The sequence below is a fragment of the Plectropomus leopardus genome, chromosome 9 (genome assembly GCF_026936395.1).
Source record: "Plectropomus leopardus strain MGB_pleo_1.0 chromosome 9, ASM2693639v1, whole genome shotgun sequence".
Classification (NCBI taxonomy): Eukaryota; Metazoa; Chordata; class Actinopteri; order Perciformes; family Serranidae; genus Plectropomus; species Plectropomus leopardus.
The window spans coordinates 18465695-18483975 of record NC_142184.1 but is presented as its reverse complement, the minus strand read 5'-3'; the positions used below and the strand labels follow the sequence as shown (position 1 = coordinate 18483975).

The following is an 18281-nucleotide window of genomic DNA, read 5'->3' as shown; positions in this document are numbered from 1 at the left end:
CGCACTGTCTAAGAGTAGATGCAGCCTAGGTTATCAAAATGCTATCCACTACTACACTGACCAGCAGCATTAAAGGGATGGAGAGCATGACATTTATAAAGTGCAAGCTGATTTTATGCCTTCATTACAAAAGATTTGCTGATGTCTACTCTTAGAAAAGTGATTGGTTCAAGGGGATTTAAAAATGTACTTCTCTATGTTAGGGTTCTTCTAAGGGAGGCCTGTAGAGCTGGCCTGAAAGATGATTGAAAAAAAAGCCAACCATATACTGTATCTCTACTACTATTTTACATTGTTTATGTTGTACACTGATCTTTAAGTATATTCCAATTGTATACATGCTGTAAATCACATACAGTGTGTAGCCTTGATTGTAAACCAGCAAAGGATTTAAAAAGTCAAAACTGTTGCCTTTATGGCCATTCCCATTGGCTATAAAAAGTGAAAACTCTCTAAGGCAAATTCACAAAAGGACTTTGTGACTTTTGCGGCCGCTCAACCTGCACATAAAAGACTAAATGAAACTGTGTAATTCTCAAAGCACCCCTAAATTGTGTCGAGGTGCTCCTGTGCTATTTGCACATTCGCCACAAAATTGGCCCCTTTCCGTGCAATAAACCTTGTTGAAAACAATACAGTTTACAAAGCTCAGCACTAAGAGCCACACGAAGTTACAGTTTATTCGCATTTTCGGAGAGTTTGTGGTGACTGAAGTGCACCAAAACTTACCAGTGATAATGGCAGCAGTGGTTATAGCTCGGCAAAGTTCATTCTAACCTTCATTAAAGTACAATTTATGACAGGACTGTTGCTGTTGCTGTGCTGCAGCTGAGTGCATGTTATTTAAAAAATATATTAAGATAGACACATTTTTTGTCAATCATTAATACTAATTTGGGAAGCCTCTAATATAAAAGGATCCATGTTGAATTTTGTTAAATAGAGGTTAGCATGAGAGCAAACTCTTGTTTGTTTACTTTCCAACACACATTATATTTATTCAGGGTTTATTTTCATATTTCCCCCTGGTCATCCATGTCCCACCTGCAGTGGCACAGTTTGAGAACCACTGCATTTAGGCAACTGGGGCCATATTAAATCCAGAATAACACAGTGCAAGTTGACTCTTGGCTACTGAATGTAATTTCTGTCTTTCCCTAAGAGACAAATCATGAAATCTCTGCTCCATATCGAGTGACTGTTTTGAAATAACAATGCCGAACTGTTGCGGTTTTCTATCTGTAAATGTCAATGTCAGAGGAGGGTGGGTGTGGGATGCTGTGCAGCAGAGTTTCATGTCCCTGTGGACAAGGTTCTCAGACCAGATGTACACATGAGCTCCTCTGTGTTTTTAGGCATCTGTACAGTACGCATGTGTATGAGAGAGAGAAACAGACAGAGAGTGAGAGAGACAGCTGATATATTCTGATTGTCCGTGGGGAGCATCAGGCCATACCCTCACTGGGAAATGAAAAATGATACACAGTCCACATCACCATTTATCTTTCAAACACCATCTGTGTACTGTCACACACGCACACATACACACACATGCTCAGACATCAACGCATGCTCAAATACACCTCTCCAGAGAACTACAAGGTCAGGAGGTCTGTGGTCTAATTGAAAGACCACATGGTGCTACAGTCACATTAAATGTTCAGGTCTTCATTAGGGGCTCGAGTGGAAGATGTGAGAGCTGATTATGTTACGGCTGATTCAATCTGAGTGAATGTAAGCATATGGAAACATCCAATTTGTGGAAAGCTATTTTTTTTTTTTACAATGGTCAGGAAAACCACAACAAAATCTGATTTGGCCTTGCATTGTGTGTTCAACCGGAGCTCTCAGCTGTGAAATATTCATCTTTTTATCACCGTGCACACATTTGCTGTTTGTTCTCTTTTCTCCAAACACAAAAAGGAAATCCATCAACCCACTGACCTCATCAGGTCTCCTCCTTTCATCTCTCACCCCTCTCACTCTTTCTTTTTCCCTTCCCTCCAAACTTTGCCTTCCTCCCTGTTCCCCTGCTTCCCTCCGATCTCTAAATTACAGTCATTAGGGTGTCAGCCCACCCTCCATGTAAATGCAGCTTCAGAGGAGTCAAAGACACTTTGGTTCTGTTTCTAACGCCTTCTAGGGACCAATTACAAGGCCACAACCATAGTCCTGCGACAGCTAAAGGCCTTTTAAGACAGGGGCTGGTCCACCATGAGTTCCCTTCCCCCCTCTCCACAACCAGCTGGCGGAAAAGTTCAGAAAGCCTTTAAAATGTTTTATTTGCTCTATTCAGGTGGCTACAGTTTGTTTTTGTTTTTTGTTTTTTTCACAGTTTTAGACAGGCCATATACATAGGCTAGAAAATGAAGTCAGAGCCATATTTCATAATTTTTCACATCTTCCTTTCATTATTAATCATTTAACATTTACAACACAAAATCTGCCATTTATCATTTAGAGGAAGTGGCCTCATGAGTGGAAATAACCAAAACATTCCAAAAAATTGAGATGATATTGGACGTTGTGAATGATGAATGGTAGACAAATAACTCAAATTACTTAAGAAATTATTTGATCACTTCAAACAATTAATTTGTAGAATTTTCATAACTTTACTTTCTTTCAACTAATTTTTGCTACTCCACCCTTGGGCCACTTTCTTTAAACGATAAAAGGCAATTTATTTGACAGTGTGTTTTGTGTGATAAATGATGAGTGGAGGATGTGGAAAATGATTAATAAAATAAACAAATTAAATTAATCAAATCACTTGATACTTTCTCACTTTACTTATCACTTAAAATCCATGTTTACTGCTTTATATTATAATTTTTATCAACTGAATTTCATTACTTCCAGCCCTAATAGACATCAGCACTATAAACCCATTATCATTGTTTTATTTAAAACCCAATGTGCGATGACTGTCAAACAATGAAAAGACATCCTGATGTGCTCCGACTTTGCTGACTGACTTATTGTTCAGATCTGTATAAGATAAGAGAGATTTTGGCCATGAAAGTGTAATGCACACTTAACTCTGGGCTGCATATTTCAAAGCCAGGCAGCTGATCCCCTCCTATCCAACTGACACCACATCAAAAAGAATGATTCACTAAGCCGCTGATAAAGTCATATCTCTGAAGCACGGCCACATCCCTCCACTCACGCTGACCACGACAAAGCATGACTGTAGCTGTGGGTGCAGAGCAAACCATTACTCAAAAGGACGGGGAGGGGGTCATGCAGGGACTGTGGCTTTTTAGGTCAGTGATGATAGAAAGGAGAAACTGCATGAGAGAGGGATAGAGAGAAAGTGTGAGGGGAGCAATGGTTCAAACTCCTCGACAGCTCTTGGATGTAGCTGAAATCAATGTGCATATAATAATACTCCCTGGCAGCGAGTTGAGAAGTGGCCCATTTCATCCCATTACTGACCCACATCACCCCTGTCATCTTCCTTCATATTAACATCCTGAGCCCATCTCTCTTTTCCATCTCTTCATCCAGGAACCACTGCAGTCAGCAGAGCCTCAGGCGGACACACACACACCACACACACACAAAATCACACCACCTAACTTCAGACATGGCTCCTGAGGCCTGATGAGTAGGAGTGGGACAGACATAGATTTAGACAAAGAATGGTTGTCCCTTAGTGTTCACTGAGTCTATTCAGGTTCCACAATGAGACCCAAAAGTCAGCCGCTGGCATGTCCCCTCTGACGCCATTTATGACTCTGCTGCTGTAACTGCGCCTGGCTGCCAGCGAGCAGGCATCCATACCTGCCAAAAGGCCTCTTGGCCTCTCGGTGCCCTGATGCTCATTATAATTGGGCTGATTTCTGGTTTTGCTGGTCTGGTGTATGAACTTAAACCATTTTGATTAAATATGAAACAGCTGAACCGACATTTGTCATTTTGACACGTTCTGGCATATTAAAAAGTAGCTGACATCAGCAATCGTTGCCAACTTACACTGCATTTGTAATAAGTATTATGACATTGTGGCTGAAGGTGGGGTAAGTAGTTTTATATAAGATAAAAATCCCAAATAAACTTTGAACAAATAGTAATTTAAAAAACCTGACCTCTGCATCTCCTCTTGGTTCTGTTTTCAGGAAATTTTAGAAAATTTAGTCTGTAATAGAGACTTCAGCCAATCACAAGATATTTTCAGAGAGGTCATTCCTTTTGGCTACAAATGCTGATGCGAGTGCACATCCCTTTGTTGAAAGCCTGATTAAACGGCTGAGAGTCCTGCAGAGAAAGTTGCTATACCAGACAAGACATGTCAGAGTTACTGTTTAAGAAAAAAAAACAAAGCTGTGCCAATATGGTATCATTTTGGATTTTTTGTTGAACTTTGTAAATGCATTTTATTCCTCTAGGGAGCTGCTGCTGGGCCAGATGGGACACATAAAGGTAAAATTTGGTATAACAGTCCGGTGTTTGTCTTAGTATTATCGTGTGTGTGTGTGTGTGTGTGTGTGTGTGTGTGTCTAACCTAGTGTTAGGTCATCACAGCAGACTTCTATGGATCCAGATGAGCAGTCGCTCAGCTCGTCCACTGAAAAATCGTTCTCCTGCACATGCAGCCTGTAAACACATCATAAACACAGCTGTTACACATCTGTTACTGTACATGCAAATCACTGATTTTAATATCACTGATTCCAATCAACCACGAGAGCTTCTGTGTATGACAGTGGAAATAAAATAGCTAAACTTCCACAGTGTGCCACCTTGATTTTCTTAAATGCAAATCATAGACACAAAAAATATCAGATAGTGCACAAAGCACTGTGGACAATTTCATCATTATACTCTGTGTGTGTGTGTGTGTGTGTGTGTGTGTGTGTGTGTGTGTGTGTGTGTGTGTGTGTGTATGTGTGTGTGTGAACAGTATACTGAGTGAGCCCAGAGGCTGTCAAGAGGACACAAAAAAAAATCAGCTCTGCTCCATAAAACACTAAGTGTGTATATGTGTATCGTTGCACACACATATCGCTGGAAAAGATACAGAGGAATTAGACTGAAATGGCACTCCTGGGGGCTGGTCTTTAGACTTCAGAGTGGGAGGCAAAGTGTGTGTGTATGAGTAGAGAGGGGGATCATAAAGTGCTATGAGGAGGGAGAGTGATCATGTGATAATGACAACAGAACAATGGATGTCAGTATATAGCGCCTTGTGATGTAAGTCTTGATTAACAGTCAGTTGTTTGTTTTTGAGTGTGTGTGTGTGTGTGTGTGTGTGTGTGTGTGTGTGTGTGTGACTGGGACCACTTACCTGTAGCTGAAGGGAGCCACAGTCGCCATGTTGACTCTGAGTGTGTGTGTTTCTGGGGACGCAGCTTCCTCATCTAGGCTTTGATCCAGCATATCAACAGTCACTTTGGACATCACTGGCATGGTGAATGTGATCGGTGGCAGCGGCAGGGGACAGGGCGAGGAGGCCGGACTGCTGTCTTCAGGAGTGCCCATCTCCTCGTCTGATTGGCTGGTGGAGTCACTGCGCCCTCTGATACCGTGTTCATAGCTTGCTTGAGCAAGACAGGGACGGAGGTTACTGTTGTTTGACATGGCGGACCCGGCTCGGTGATGCTCTGGAGGCTCTTCTTCTCTTTGTGGCATGACCTCACTCGTTGCCTGGGATACAGTGTTGAAGTTGTCTCCTTTTCTGAACTGGAGCGGCGGACGCAGGTTGCTGGTTCCCCATGTTTGATTCTTATTTGTGAGGGTGTTTCTGTTGCAATTGCCATCATGTGGAAACTGCAAGGGGATGTGAGAATGGGTGGGTTTTCCCAGATCCAGTGTGTCTTTGGAGTGGGGTGGCGGCACCCTGCGTTGGGTTAACGGGCTGCTGTAGGCAGAACGTGACACCTGGGGAGCAGGTAAAGCCCCTGTCCGCTGAAAGAGCTGACTTTTCAGGCTGGCATCTCTCTTTGGGTCCTTTGAGGAAGGTCCAGGAATGCAGGAGGCCCGTGGGCAAAGTAAAGGAGAATGTCTGGGTGTGTGTGTGGGAGTGTGTGTGGGTGTGTGTTTAGGGGTTTGTGTTGAGGGCCTGGGCAGGTCACTAGCCCGGCGGCGAGTGTCTGCTTTGGGGGACGAGGGCAACAGGCTGTGTGGGAGGGGGATTCCTGAGGGAGGAGCCCGGGGGGCCGACTTCACATTGACTCCCCCACTCATACTGACCTAAACGGAGAGAGAGAGAAAGAGAGACAGAGAGACACCCACAATGAGCCAAACACTGAACCTTAGGGGCACCCAATAGGTCAGTTGGAGGAGCGGGTGCCCCATGTACAGAGGCTGTGTCCGGCCGCAGGTTCAACGCCGGCCTCGGCCCTTTGCTACATGTCAGGCCCTTTCTCTCCCCCTTTCACAATTGAACTGTTCTATCTACTAAAGGCTAAAAGCCCAAAAATAATCTAAAAAAAGAAGAAAAAAAACCCCATTGAACTTTAATGAACACAAAGTCATCCCCAAAAACCTTCTTTTCTTGCATTTAAGGCTCATTTATGCTCAACATGAGATACGTGTGTGGACATGGATGATAATAATAATAATAATAATAATAATAATAATAATAATAATAATAATAATAATAAAATGATATTTATATAGCACCTTTCGTACATAGAATGCAGCTCAGAGTGCTTCACAGAGAGATAAGAAGAGAGCCTCCTGTCTGTACTCTGTGTTCATGTTGTCTGTATTTGTGCAAGTTTTCTGAAAGCTTACTGATCCGTACCAAACGGAGCAGTACCACCAGATATTGTGGGGACAGTGTAGCAAAGTTCAAGCAAAATACAATCACAGAATATGATGAAGGTATAAGGAATGACAGAACAGAGACAAACGTACAGCTGCAGCCACATTCTCTGTGGAGCCTACACACCTCTACAAACCACGTCCACAAGCAGTACAAGACAAACCCATAGATGCAGCAGTTATAAAAAGCCTGCTACAACATGACATTGTAGTGAATAAATATGAGACCAAACATACCAATAATCCAGTTGTTGAGAAGTTACAGAGAATTGTTTTTAAAAGACTACTGTTGGTTTATAAAACAACAGATGGTTTAGGGCCAAAAAATATATCTGATCTTCTGCTATAAAATGAATCATCCAGACCTCTAAAGTCATCTGGGACAGGTCTACTTGTCTGTCCCCAGTGTCAAAACCATATATCTGGAAAAAAAAAACTCAGGCCTGCTGCAACTTTCAATTCTTTTTATTCAAGGCTGAATATTTCTTAATTTCATAGGCTGCATGTTTATTCTGGTATTTTATACCTGTTTTATTCTATTTCATCTTGGTTTATAATTATTCCCTTGGCTCTTTAATGACTGTTCTTAATTGTATTTAAATGTCCTTTTATAATCTGTTAAGCACTTTCAATTGCCTTGTTGCTGAAATGTGCTATTCAAATAAGCTTGCCTTGCCTGTGTTAAATCTAATATAATGTTTAGTCCAGTCAAGTAAACCAGATTTTGCTGTTCTCATTACAGAGATAGTTGAACATCCATGGTATGTGAGCATGTGAACCAAGCACATATGACAAACTGAGTCATTGTAAACCACGAGTTGAGCTTATTTTCGGCAAGTCTGTGCAATCAAACTTGCCTGCTGGGAGTTTAAAAAACAAAACAAAAAGAGCTTCACACACAGGCACATGCTCATAGCAGCTGCTTTTAGGGCGGCATGTTCTCAAATAACTGATTTTCTCCACATAATGAATTCTAAAGCTCAGTCATACTCATACGGACACACATCACTGCTCAAATACACAGCTCTCTCACATATAACAGCTTCAGAGGTGGTATGACATCGTTCTCACCTGATTTTCTTCGATTCCAGGTATTCACAGTTTGTCACCTTCTCAGAAACACACAGCCCTCCCAAGAAGTTTAAAAGTCGGCTTCATATTCTTGGTTCCCTTCTGTCCTATACAACCCGCAGTGAATGTTCGTCAAGTGATACATTTCATGTAATGTTGTATAATCTAACTACCTCGTGATGCTCTGCTGGAGAGAGAGAGGACAGGAGGCAGGGAGGGAGGGGGAAAGGGAGGAAACAGCTTGTGTAGAGCAAAAAGGACCCCAGCGGCCGAGAGAAACAGATCCATTTCTATGCTATCTCTCACAAAATGTCAGAATCTTATGTGCAATTTTGGCAAAATCTAATATAGTAATTTCAACATGTAAACGATACCTCAACATAGGATTTATAATTGTGCTGTCCTCACTTTTTCCATTTTGAGTTCAAATTATGACAGGAAAGGAATTTACCCTTCAAAACCTGGAACGACATCAAGTTTCTTGCGCTGTGTTCACAAGCCTTTCACATGCATTTAAACCATTTTTAACATGAGCAAATTGGTTTGATATCTTTTGAAAACGTGTCAAAAAAGTCAATAAATAACTTGGCAAGAAATACCCCACAAGAAATTACGGAAAGAAAATTAACTGAAAATAGAGAGAAATTATTAGAAGATAATAAAAAAGGGAAAAAAATGTCCAGAAAACTATATTCTTAATTGTAATTGTTATAATGATTATTAACTGTTTCTTTTACATTTACATTTTTACATTTTTGTTTGCCTTTCTTTGCTAAATTCCAGGTAATTTTCTTGTAACTTTTTCCCATATTCTTCAATCATGCAAGTTTCAAAGGGTTAACTAGGAGGTGTGAGGTCAAGTAGATTCACTTGGGTGTAACAATATTATGCCCAACAACAATGCAGACTGTGAAAATGGCTAACTATATATCTTTTTTTTTTTTTAATAATTTGCTATTCAGTCTGTCTATAGAAAGTAAACAGTCTGAGAATTAAATTGTGAAAATTTTTTCCGCCGTATCTTAATGACTGTCTCACTTACCAAAGTAAATAAGTCATGTTGCTGTCCAGATGTGCGGCAGCTGGTTAACAGCTGGTCTCACATTTAGCACAGATATAACACTCTAAACATATATACATACACATACAAATACATTTTGACTCTCTACCTCCTGTACAGCACCTCTGCATTGGAACAGTGAAGTGCAAGAAGATTTTACTATTATAATTACACACACAGATTTAATGCTTAATCCTACTTGCCCTTTCTTAAATAGCAGGCATTTTGTTGCCAGAAGACTTCTTGGGAAGCTGTCTTTAGTAAATCAGAGATGTGTCAAACTAAGCCGTCAAAGTCACAAGGATAAAATGTTGGATTATTTGACAGCGCATCTAATCACACGGTATTGCTCACAGTGTAAAACACACACACACATTTTCCCAGCACTCTGGGTAGTTTGCGTTTAAGAATCCCTGCATAAGGGCCGCACTATATGATGAAAAAGAAGTGATAACTGTGTTGATTTGCCATAAAAATATTACTTACAATAAATACAGATTAAAGTGTACTTAGTGATGCATTTTTGCTGCTTTCAGTATACTGCTAAAAACAGTGAATTGTAAAAAGTACAAAAAATTGAAAGGAAATTATTTTCAACATTCTGTTACTCAACAAACTGAACATTAAACTAAATGCAAAACACACAAATAAACAGTTTTATTTTTTGAAGTGCCCTTACTATTGATATTCAATTTCAAGGAGCCCAGTGCAACATTGCAGTCATTTGTGATGTGTTTATTGTGTAAGCTGATAATTCAATGAGAATCAAAAAAAGATATATTGTGCAGCCCTATACTGCAGGGGAAAGTGGTTGACAGCTTCATCACGAAAACTCAAAACATACCCAAAACAACCTCTTAGTTTCAAATAAGGGAAAGGTTGCATTCTCTGTAGGACATCTTCCTTTCACCCACTTTTATCAGACATAGTGGCACAGAAAAATGAGAATTTGGGTATTTTGCCAAGGACTGGTACTCTATCATAGCTGACTCAGTGCTAATGAAAACCTGCACAGCTGCATACAGAAGCCGTGATGCAGCAGAAGGTAAACAGAGACAGATGTGATCATCCATCCTGCTTTCACCTCATCTCTATCCCTAAATTCCTCTTCCTCCTTGTTCCCCCATCTCTTTTTCTCTTGCTCTTTCTCTCAGGAGGCGGAGTGACCAATAAGCATCAGAATTTCTGTCTGATACAATTCCTGCTTGGATTTCCAGGAGCACAGGTGCAGTCTGGCTCTGTGTCTATCTGTATGGAAATCGGCTATCTCTGGGGACCCAGCAGGGTCATACCAGTACCACTGTAGCCCACGTCAGGACATACCGAGGCTCAGCTGGTGGTGGGGATGTCTGTGTGTGTATGTGCACAGAAAGACACAATGAGACATCTTTGCTGACTGAAAGCAGCAGCTGTAAGCAAGTTAAAAACTAGCAAATCAATTTAAGTCTGACTCCCTCACGCATGAGGCCATGCTTTACAGCACAAGGTTGTTACATCTGTAGGGTATGTTCTCTGCGTGTCACGAGTTCAGATCTCTCTGTTACTTAAGTGCATTTACAATAGTTAGACTGTTAGTTTGTTGACGCTTTTCACAGAAGGTGCATGTCACTTTTCTGGCTACAAAAATGTGTATATTATATAAAAAGTGTGTCTAAAATTCTTTCTGTAAAATACACTTTGCACATATCCACAGGAAAAACAAGTATGTAAGATTTTTGGTTTAGGCTGGGGTTTATTGTTTTGAGCCTGTTCCTAGGGAATAAAAATTGCAAAGATAACAACATTAGATGTTAGGAATGTACTTAATTGTACAGTGATATATTACAGCAATATAATATAAAACTATATTTTTAGAAGCCTGAACCCAATTGTCTGGCCTTTTAACTTGATAAATAGGTTGAACGTCAATTAATACAACGACTAATTAGTTCGCAGCAGCTCTTGATGTGAGCCTCTTATCTTATTAAGTAAAATGCATTAGCGTTTCTGAGATATTTATACATATAGACAATATGGTTAAAGGTATAGTAAGCAATTCTAGAAAAATACTGTTATTTGAACTCAACACCCAAACAATTAGAGCTCATTTTGTTATGGAATTACCCCTGCTACAATACAGTGATCTGTGATTTAAAGTGCCTTCATTATTATCTCAACTACACGCACATTACGTTTTGTGACTATCTTACATGGTTGTGACATTACTGTGCTAAAAATATGTGTCCACCGACAAACAGACATATAAACACCTGGCAAATACTTAATATTTCCTTCTACAATTGGTGTTACCTGGGGGGTATATTACAAAGCCAGTTCAACAGAGCCAGGCTCTCTTCAACTGAGCTGGCTCGACAAACCTGCAGCCTCGGTCAGAGCTATCAGGGACCCACAATGGTGGTTATCAACTTTCTTTGTTAGCTCAGGCTTTCAGCTTTAGATCCTGTGTGCGTTCACAGAAAACAGGTGAAATGACATGCTGCACTCGTATGGTGCATCTCCATTCTTGATGGACAAGGACGTGAAAGAGGGAAAGTTGCCAGCATAATGTTGTGCTGTTTGGTCTAAGTGGTCAAAGCCACTTTGTTTTTTCCTGTTTATAAAGTCAGGGCTGTGTATGAACACCAGTTGTTGTTGTGTTGTTATTTTTTGCCTTTTTTTTTTGCAGCGCGCGCACACACACACACACACACACACACACACACACACACACACAGATTACTAGCCAGCTGTGAGGAGATATTGCATTTGTCAAAAGTGTATTGGATCAGAATCACTGACTGCACCTTAAAAATATATTTAAGCAGAAAGAGGTGAAAAGTGCACTTTTGGAGAACATCAAGATTTTTGAATAATGCCAAAAACATTATTTTTATCCCTTTATTTTTTGTATGTGTGCCTCATGTTTTATTGGTTTGTGTTGTTGTTGAATTTTGAACACTGTTTTCAGAGGTATCACTTTCAAATGTTGCTGTTCTTGTTCAATGACAGTAAAGGCTTTCTATTCTATGGTAATGAAAACTTGGATCATCTGAGTACTTTCATCCCTTGTTAATGTCATGATCACTGGTTGAGCAAATGTGTGGAGGAATAATGATAGAGAGCATTTATAGTCCTGTTATTCTTCAAGGATGGTACTGACATCTGCTGGACACTGTGTGCAATAGCAGCAGAGATTCATTTCTTCACTTATTTTCTATTCTGTTTAATTTCCTATCTGTCTCCACAGAGTCAGGAGGTGAACTACAGTACATGAAGTGATTAAAAGCACTTTTGACCCCGGTAATAAAAGACAGCAGGTCAGATTTGTACTTTTTGTACAGAGAAAAGAAAAGGATAGCGTGGCAGCCAGCATTAGAGGTTCACTTCTAACTTCATAATCATATTACACCATTTCAGCTCCTGTGTCCCATGACAGTCTGAATTCAGTTACTGTACCTCTGATCATGCATACCCTCTCTTTCTCACACACCCTCAGCCTTGTGATAAAAAGCCCTCTGACTCATCCCAAAATCAATACATGAGGTGGTAACACAGGCCTCTCTGTATGTGAACTCAAGGACATGAGCAGTGCCTGTGTGTTTGTGTATGTCACCCTGTCTGGAAAGTCTACAATAAATGAATGTAATTACCTCCTTAATGACAACAGCAAAAACACCAGCGATAATGTGCTGTCATAAATCATCTTATAAAATGATAGTGACACACAGAGGTACAGAAGCACTCCAACATGCTGTTCCTGGAAAGACTCAGTTTTCTTAGAAGTCACAACAGAATAAAAATAAAAAGATCTGAAGCTCATAAACGGCTTATTATAAAACATCATGTGCCAGATCTTCTCTCAGAAGTGTCTTACCTGTCAGTGGAGTGCCGGGTCCTTCAGTGCACCGTTAGGCTGAGCAGCCAGAGGCAGCAGGACGGTGGTCACACTTCTCCAGTGTCCCGGGAACAATGGGCTATTTTTTCCTGGATCACTGTTGCATCCACACCACTGCCCTCCTATTGGTCCGCCGCGCCTCACCATTCAACGAGACAGGAAGCTGTGACAAACAGGAACAACATTGTCAGCCAATCAGGGGGCCCAAGTACCGAGGTGACTCATTTTCAAAGTCATTTTCTTGGATGAAATCAATGTTCTCATCTTTTGGCAAAAAAACGTCACTTCAGACACACACATAAGAAAAAGGCCTGTTAGAACAATGAACTAAAGACTGTTTATGTATCATGAGTCAGTGACCCAAATGGAAATTTACTTGGCCTACGGAGGCCTGCAATGACACATATTCTGTCATACTCAAAAATGCCAGAACGTAGCATTTAAGTCTTCCAAAAACCTTGCATCTCCATATTGTCAATTGAAGGGGAACTTAGTACATTTATTTTGGTCTTAACTTCATCACAAACCATCTTTGATTTCCTACCAGCATTCCTACAGTTTAAGATCAGTCGGATTTAAGACTTTTTAATACCTATCAGAACCAGCTAACTTCTCAATAACCAAAACTGACTAAAAAGTAGAATTACCACCCTGTGGTGGTATGCCTCTGCAAACCAGTTAAGTTGCAGTTACAGTTTACATCCATGTCTGTCCAGACTCATATGAAGCCATGGCAGTTGACAAGGATTCAAATATGGATGTTGCTGCAAAGACGCAGCAAATTAATAACCACGGATGCTTCACACACACATCTTTAACCCAGCAGCACAGAAGATCTTTACAGTCAGCAGTTTCCTAATGGACACCTATGATTTCTGTCACCAATTCTGACCAAAAGTCTCCCCTTCTGTTCCTAAATTTACGGAATTTAATTATGGGAAGAAAAGGGCTTCTGCAGAGCACTATGTCACAGTGAAGTTGACCTTTGACCTTTTCAATATAAAATGTCATCACTTCATTAATTTATCCTATCAGACATGAAATTTTGTCATAATTAGTATATGAATTCTTGAGCTATGACCAAAAACATGTATTGCGGGATCTCAGTGATCTTGACCTCCGACAACCAAATATAATCAGTTCATTGTTAAGTCCAAGTGGACATTTTTGCCAAATCTGAAGAAAACTCCCTCAAGGTGTTCCTTAGATGTTGCATCCACGAAATGGGACAAATGGACAAACAACCCAAAAAGATAATGCCTCTTTGCCCAAATGTTCTGTGGCAGAGAGAAGGGTAGATCTGGTAAATAGAACAGGGGAATAACTGGTGTTTGTTGGCAGATTTTCTTGGTGATTTTGTGTTTCTCACTCTGCATGTAGAATTCCACTGCCTCACTTCCCATCGTGCCCAAAAACATTTGCATAAAATACATATAGCCTTGTATGCATCGCCTAATGCTGGTTTCATCTATGCTTCGAAGTCTTGGCCAAATGGACAATTTTCATTGAATTTGCGCTTCAACATGTCATCCCATTATGCAAGAGGCATTCTGTTTTAGGTTTTTTTTTCATTATTTTTAAAAAAATAGACATTACCTATTTTTAAGATTTTTCAATGTCGAAAAAAAAATAAAATGCTACTCCTCATGGCTCAGCATTTTTAAGACTTCTGAAAAACTGATAGAAGACATTTTTAATATCAGTTAGGGCCATTTTTTTAGCACAATCAATGCCTTGTGAGTCTTTTCAGGGATCTGCGGGATCTACAGGAACTCGCTGCTTGAAAGCTGGTGTGATGAGGTTTTCAATGCAGTCTTGGACAACCACAGGGAGAAGTCATTAGATTGGGAGTTTCACAAGATTTCTACAGTGTGTGTGAATCACTCACAACCTGGAAAAATGATCCATGTCTAACACGCAGGTCCACTCCAGATGCACTCATTATAGAAAAGACAGACAAACACAAGCACCCACAAACTGTAAACAGGAGAGAGACTACCAACCACATAAACATCACCATGTGTTCACAGTTTCCCTCCATTCTGATTCATTACTAGAACTCCCCACACTGTCCAACACTCTCTACAGATCTTGGACACACTCTATAGTATGCTGCACTGAGTCATACAGCCCCTATAACGCTGACTCAGGCCGATCGCATCACGTCACCCCTTGTTACAGCACACCCCCTCCTCTATCATCCCCTCTCCCCCTCTTTTTTATCCCACTTAAGCTCTGCCTTTCATTCTGTTAACCTCTCTCTTCCACTCTAACGCCGTCTCTCTGCTGATTGTGCGAGCGTGGTCAACCTTTAAAACACAGTGTGAGCGTTTGTATTTATCTGCTCACAGAAACATTCACAACAAACAAGGAGAAACACAACAACAGTCACATTTCCAAATGCAAAAATCTAAAATGTAAACCAAAGCTGCACTCACCCTCTGCCAAGCATCAGGATAGAAAGAGGCAATTGAGTTTGTCTCCAATCAGTATGCTGCCGAGCGCCTCTGCCTTACTCCCTGCCTGCCTTTGCTCCCGTCTACTTTTGCTTGGCGGGCCTCCGAGCTGCGAGCATGTGCATTTGTGTGTGTCTCTCTGCCTGTCATTTCCACCCCTCTATCACGTCATGCCGCTCCACTGCTGCCGCAGTACGCCTGCAGCCGTATCCCCGCCCATATCTCTCTTATTTTCCTCCCCTCATCACAATCTCTATCTCTCAGTAATGGACCTGTTGGCCATGCTCCCTCGCTCTCTGAGGTGAAATATAAGCCCGGCAAAAGCAGAGACAGGCTGGTCCATTAGCTGGATGAGTGTGGTTTGTGTGTGTGTGTGTGTGTGTGTGTGTGTGTGTGTGTGTGTGTGTGTGTGTGTGTGTGTGTGTGTGTGTGTGTGTGTGTGTGTGTGTGTGTGTGTGGTATACTCACAAATGGCCGTCTGTATAGTGTGAGTAATACATTGTAATTAGGCAGATGTAGCCACAAATGTGAAAAGCTGAAACCCATCATCTGGCTTTCATAATTGGTGGTGAGGGAAAGCCGGATGAAATAAGACGGAAAAGAAACATGCTGTGCTAATGATAGATCCTCTGACGACAAATGCATAAACACACGGAGTTGCACACATACATGTGATGTCTATATCTGTGTCTATACTTGGTGCGCATGCCTGCAAGAAGAAGCATCCTGAAGGAGGAAGAGCCCATCCATCACTCCTCTAATTTGTCCGACACCTCTAATGAAAGTCGGCAGAGACTAAATGAGATACAAAAGAGGAGAGAGGCTGGAAACAGGAGGGACATGTGCAGACTAAACCTTCTACTGAGGTCTTTTTTTTTCCAGAGAGTAATGAAATACATCCTAGATATGACCTTGAACTAAGCCTTTGTGGTCTGCCTATCCATCTTCATAAACCACACACTTACAAAAATTCATCACATGTAATTACTCAAAAAAATCTGCTCCAGTTTGCAAACAGAGAGAAATGTTGTGTAAATGTTACAGTAGTGAGACACAGAGCTGGGAGCTTGCTGTGTGCAGAGATGGAGGTGTGAAATGATGATTCCATCATTCATAGTAACCACCTGAAAGGATCCACCGATGTTTTGGATGTACTATTTTGACAACTGGACAACATATTTCCTGCGTTTACTCACCAGAAGCTGCTTACTTTGTGTTTTTTTTTCTTTTTTTTTTTGCTTTTCAGTCCCTGCTCTCTCCCCAGGCATTTTCTGTCTCTGTATCTCAGTCTCTTACTCTCTCTATTTCTGTCTTTCCTCTGCTCTCATATTTCTGCTGTGCTGGCTTACAGTTTGACACTGACATAAGGGACTGTGCTGAATATTTAATGAAGATTGTGATACACAACAGCATCATCAGACCCATAAAATAGGTCTGTAATTCTCCCTTTTTTACCGTAAACCCTGCAGCTTCACAGATTGTCAAAAGATCATCATCAGTCATTAGAATGAACAGTCTGTAACGGTCTTTGGAGTCTTGATCTTGCAGCCTGAGAGCTCTCTAGCCGATCACATATTGATCAGGCATTGACTGACTGTGCTTACACTTGACTGGGTCTACAAGCATACGCTTTACATATATATATATATATATATATGTATATATGTATATATATATATGTGTGTGTATATATATATATATATATATATATATATGTGTGTGTGTGGTAAATAAGGGAAATGTCTCCCGTTAAACTGCAGCGTGCAAATAAATACATCAATTGATCAACCAACCATGATAAATTCATAAATGCTATTGGAACACAGTGCATAGAGCAACAAGCAAAGCCCCTCCCCCACACACACAGAACATATGCACACTGTACACATAAGCCCCCCTCCTCCCCCCTCCTTCCCCCCTCATACAGTACAGTGTGCCCTTCATGCTGAAGACCACAATCACTTAATTGCTCACCTCTAAATCCCCACGGTAATGACAAGGCCACTCTTGTGTTTTTTCTGCTCCCAACAGGGGATTCAAAAGTGTGAAACTCACTCCAAAGTCAGCCCCAAGCTCGAAACACACTCACATGATCTGTTGCTTTGTCTCATGAAACGGGAAGTGACTTGTAACAGAGGGATTATGGGTAGGAGCGTGCAAGCGTCTGTGAGGAGAGTGTGTGTGTGTGTGTGTTATGGGGTGGGGGGTTATGTCATAGCTAATCTACTGATGTACCCCAAGGCATGTCCTCCCCCCTGAGAGACGCTGTTGTGACAATGGGACACTTGTGTCACTGTCACCCTGAGGGGCATCTGGAGGGGTGGGGATCTGGGGGGGGGGGGCTCCCCTAACATGTTGACTGTCTGGAACATGAGGCCTCAGATGTGCTGCTTAAATGAAATGAGTAAAATAATGAAAAAAAGACACACACACACACACACACACACACACACACACACACACACACACACACACAGAAAAGCCAGAAGAGGTTCTGAAACAGAGAAACATCTCTGGTTCATCAAACCACATGTATGGGGAAGTTACCAGTTCCCTGTGAATGTTTGTATCTAAATACCACAGTGCTCAATCCACTAAGCTAATCAACATCCTGAGTTTGTCTGTGCATGACTGAACCTCGTATGACTGACTGCATGGGTAACACTAGATGGCGTCAGAGTGCCTCCACTTTTAATAGGGCGTCCCCATGGGTGTCCCATTCTATGATGAGGCCAGTTAAATGTAACACTGAAGAGATTTCACATTACAAAGGCTGCATATCACAAAGCCAGTTAAAGGCACCGGACAGAACTAAACAATATACTGTATATGCAGTAGGGGTTGACAGATTATCAACCTAAAAAAAAAAGATTGATTTTTTAAATAAGAACAATTTTCTTTTATGAACAAATATAATTTATGGGGCTGTGAGATTGTTGCTAGACTGCTATATTAATACAGATGAGTGCCTCCCTTTGTGTGCAGCAGGCGGAGGGGTAAACAGCTGCAGTGAAAATGTTTCTCTTTTTGTTTTTGAAAGGCTACG

At 41.0% G+C, this 18281-nt stretch overlaps 1 protein-coding gene across 8 annotated transcripts in view; it reads right to left on the bottom strand.

Annotated features, from left to right (window-relative positions):
• nav1a (neuron navigator 1a) overlaps positions 1–18281 on the bottom strand; it is a 125380-nt gene that overhangs the window by 97298 nt on the left and 9801 nt on the right. For 4 of the 8 annotated variants that reach the window (XM_088082132.1, XM_088082137.1, XM_088082138.1 and 1 more), the window contains exons 2-4: positions 12759–12942; positions 5294–6198; positions 4511–4602 (exon numbers count right to left, since the gene is read on the bottom strand). In XM_088082132.1, the coding sequence (XP_087938258.1) occupies positions 4511–4602; positions 5294–6192 (991 nt within the window). In that variant the 5' untranslated portion in view covers positions 6193–6198; positions 12759–12942. Of the gene's footprint in view, positions 1–4510; positions 4603–5293; positions 6199–7845; positions 7982–12758; positions 12943–15217; positions 15351–17209; positions 17343–18281 lie in introns of those variants that run through there. The other 4 variants (XM_088082133.1, XM_088082135.1, XM_088082134.1 and 1 more) reach the window with 4 other exon arrangements.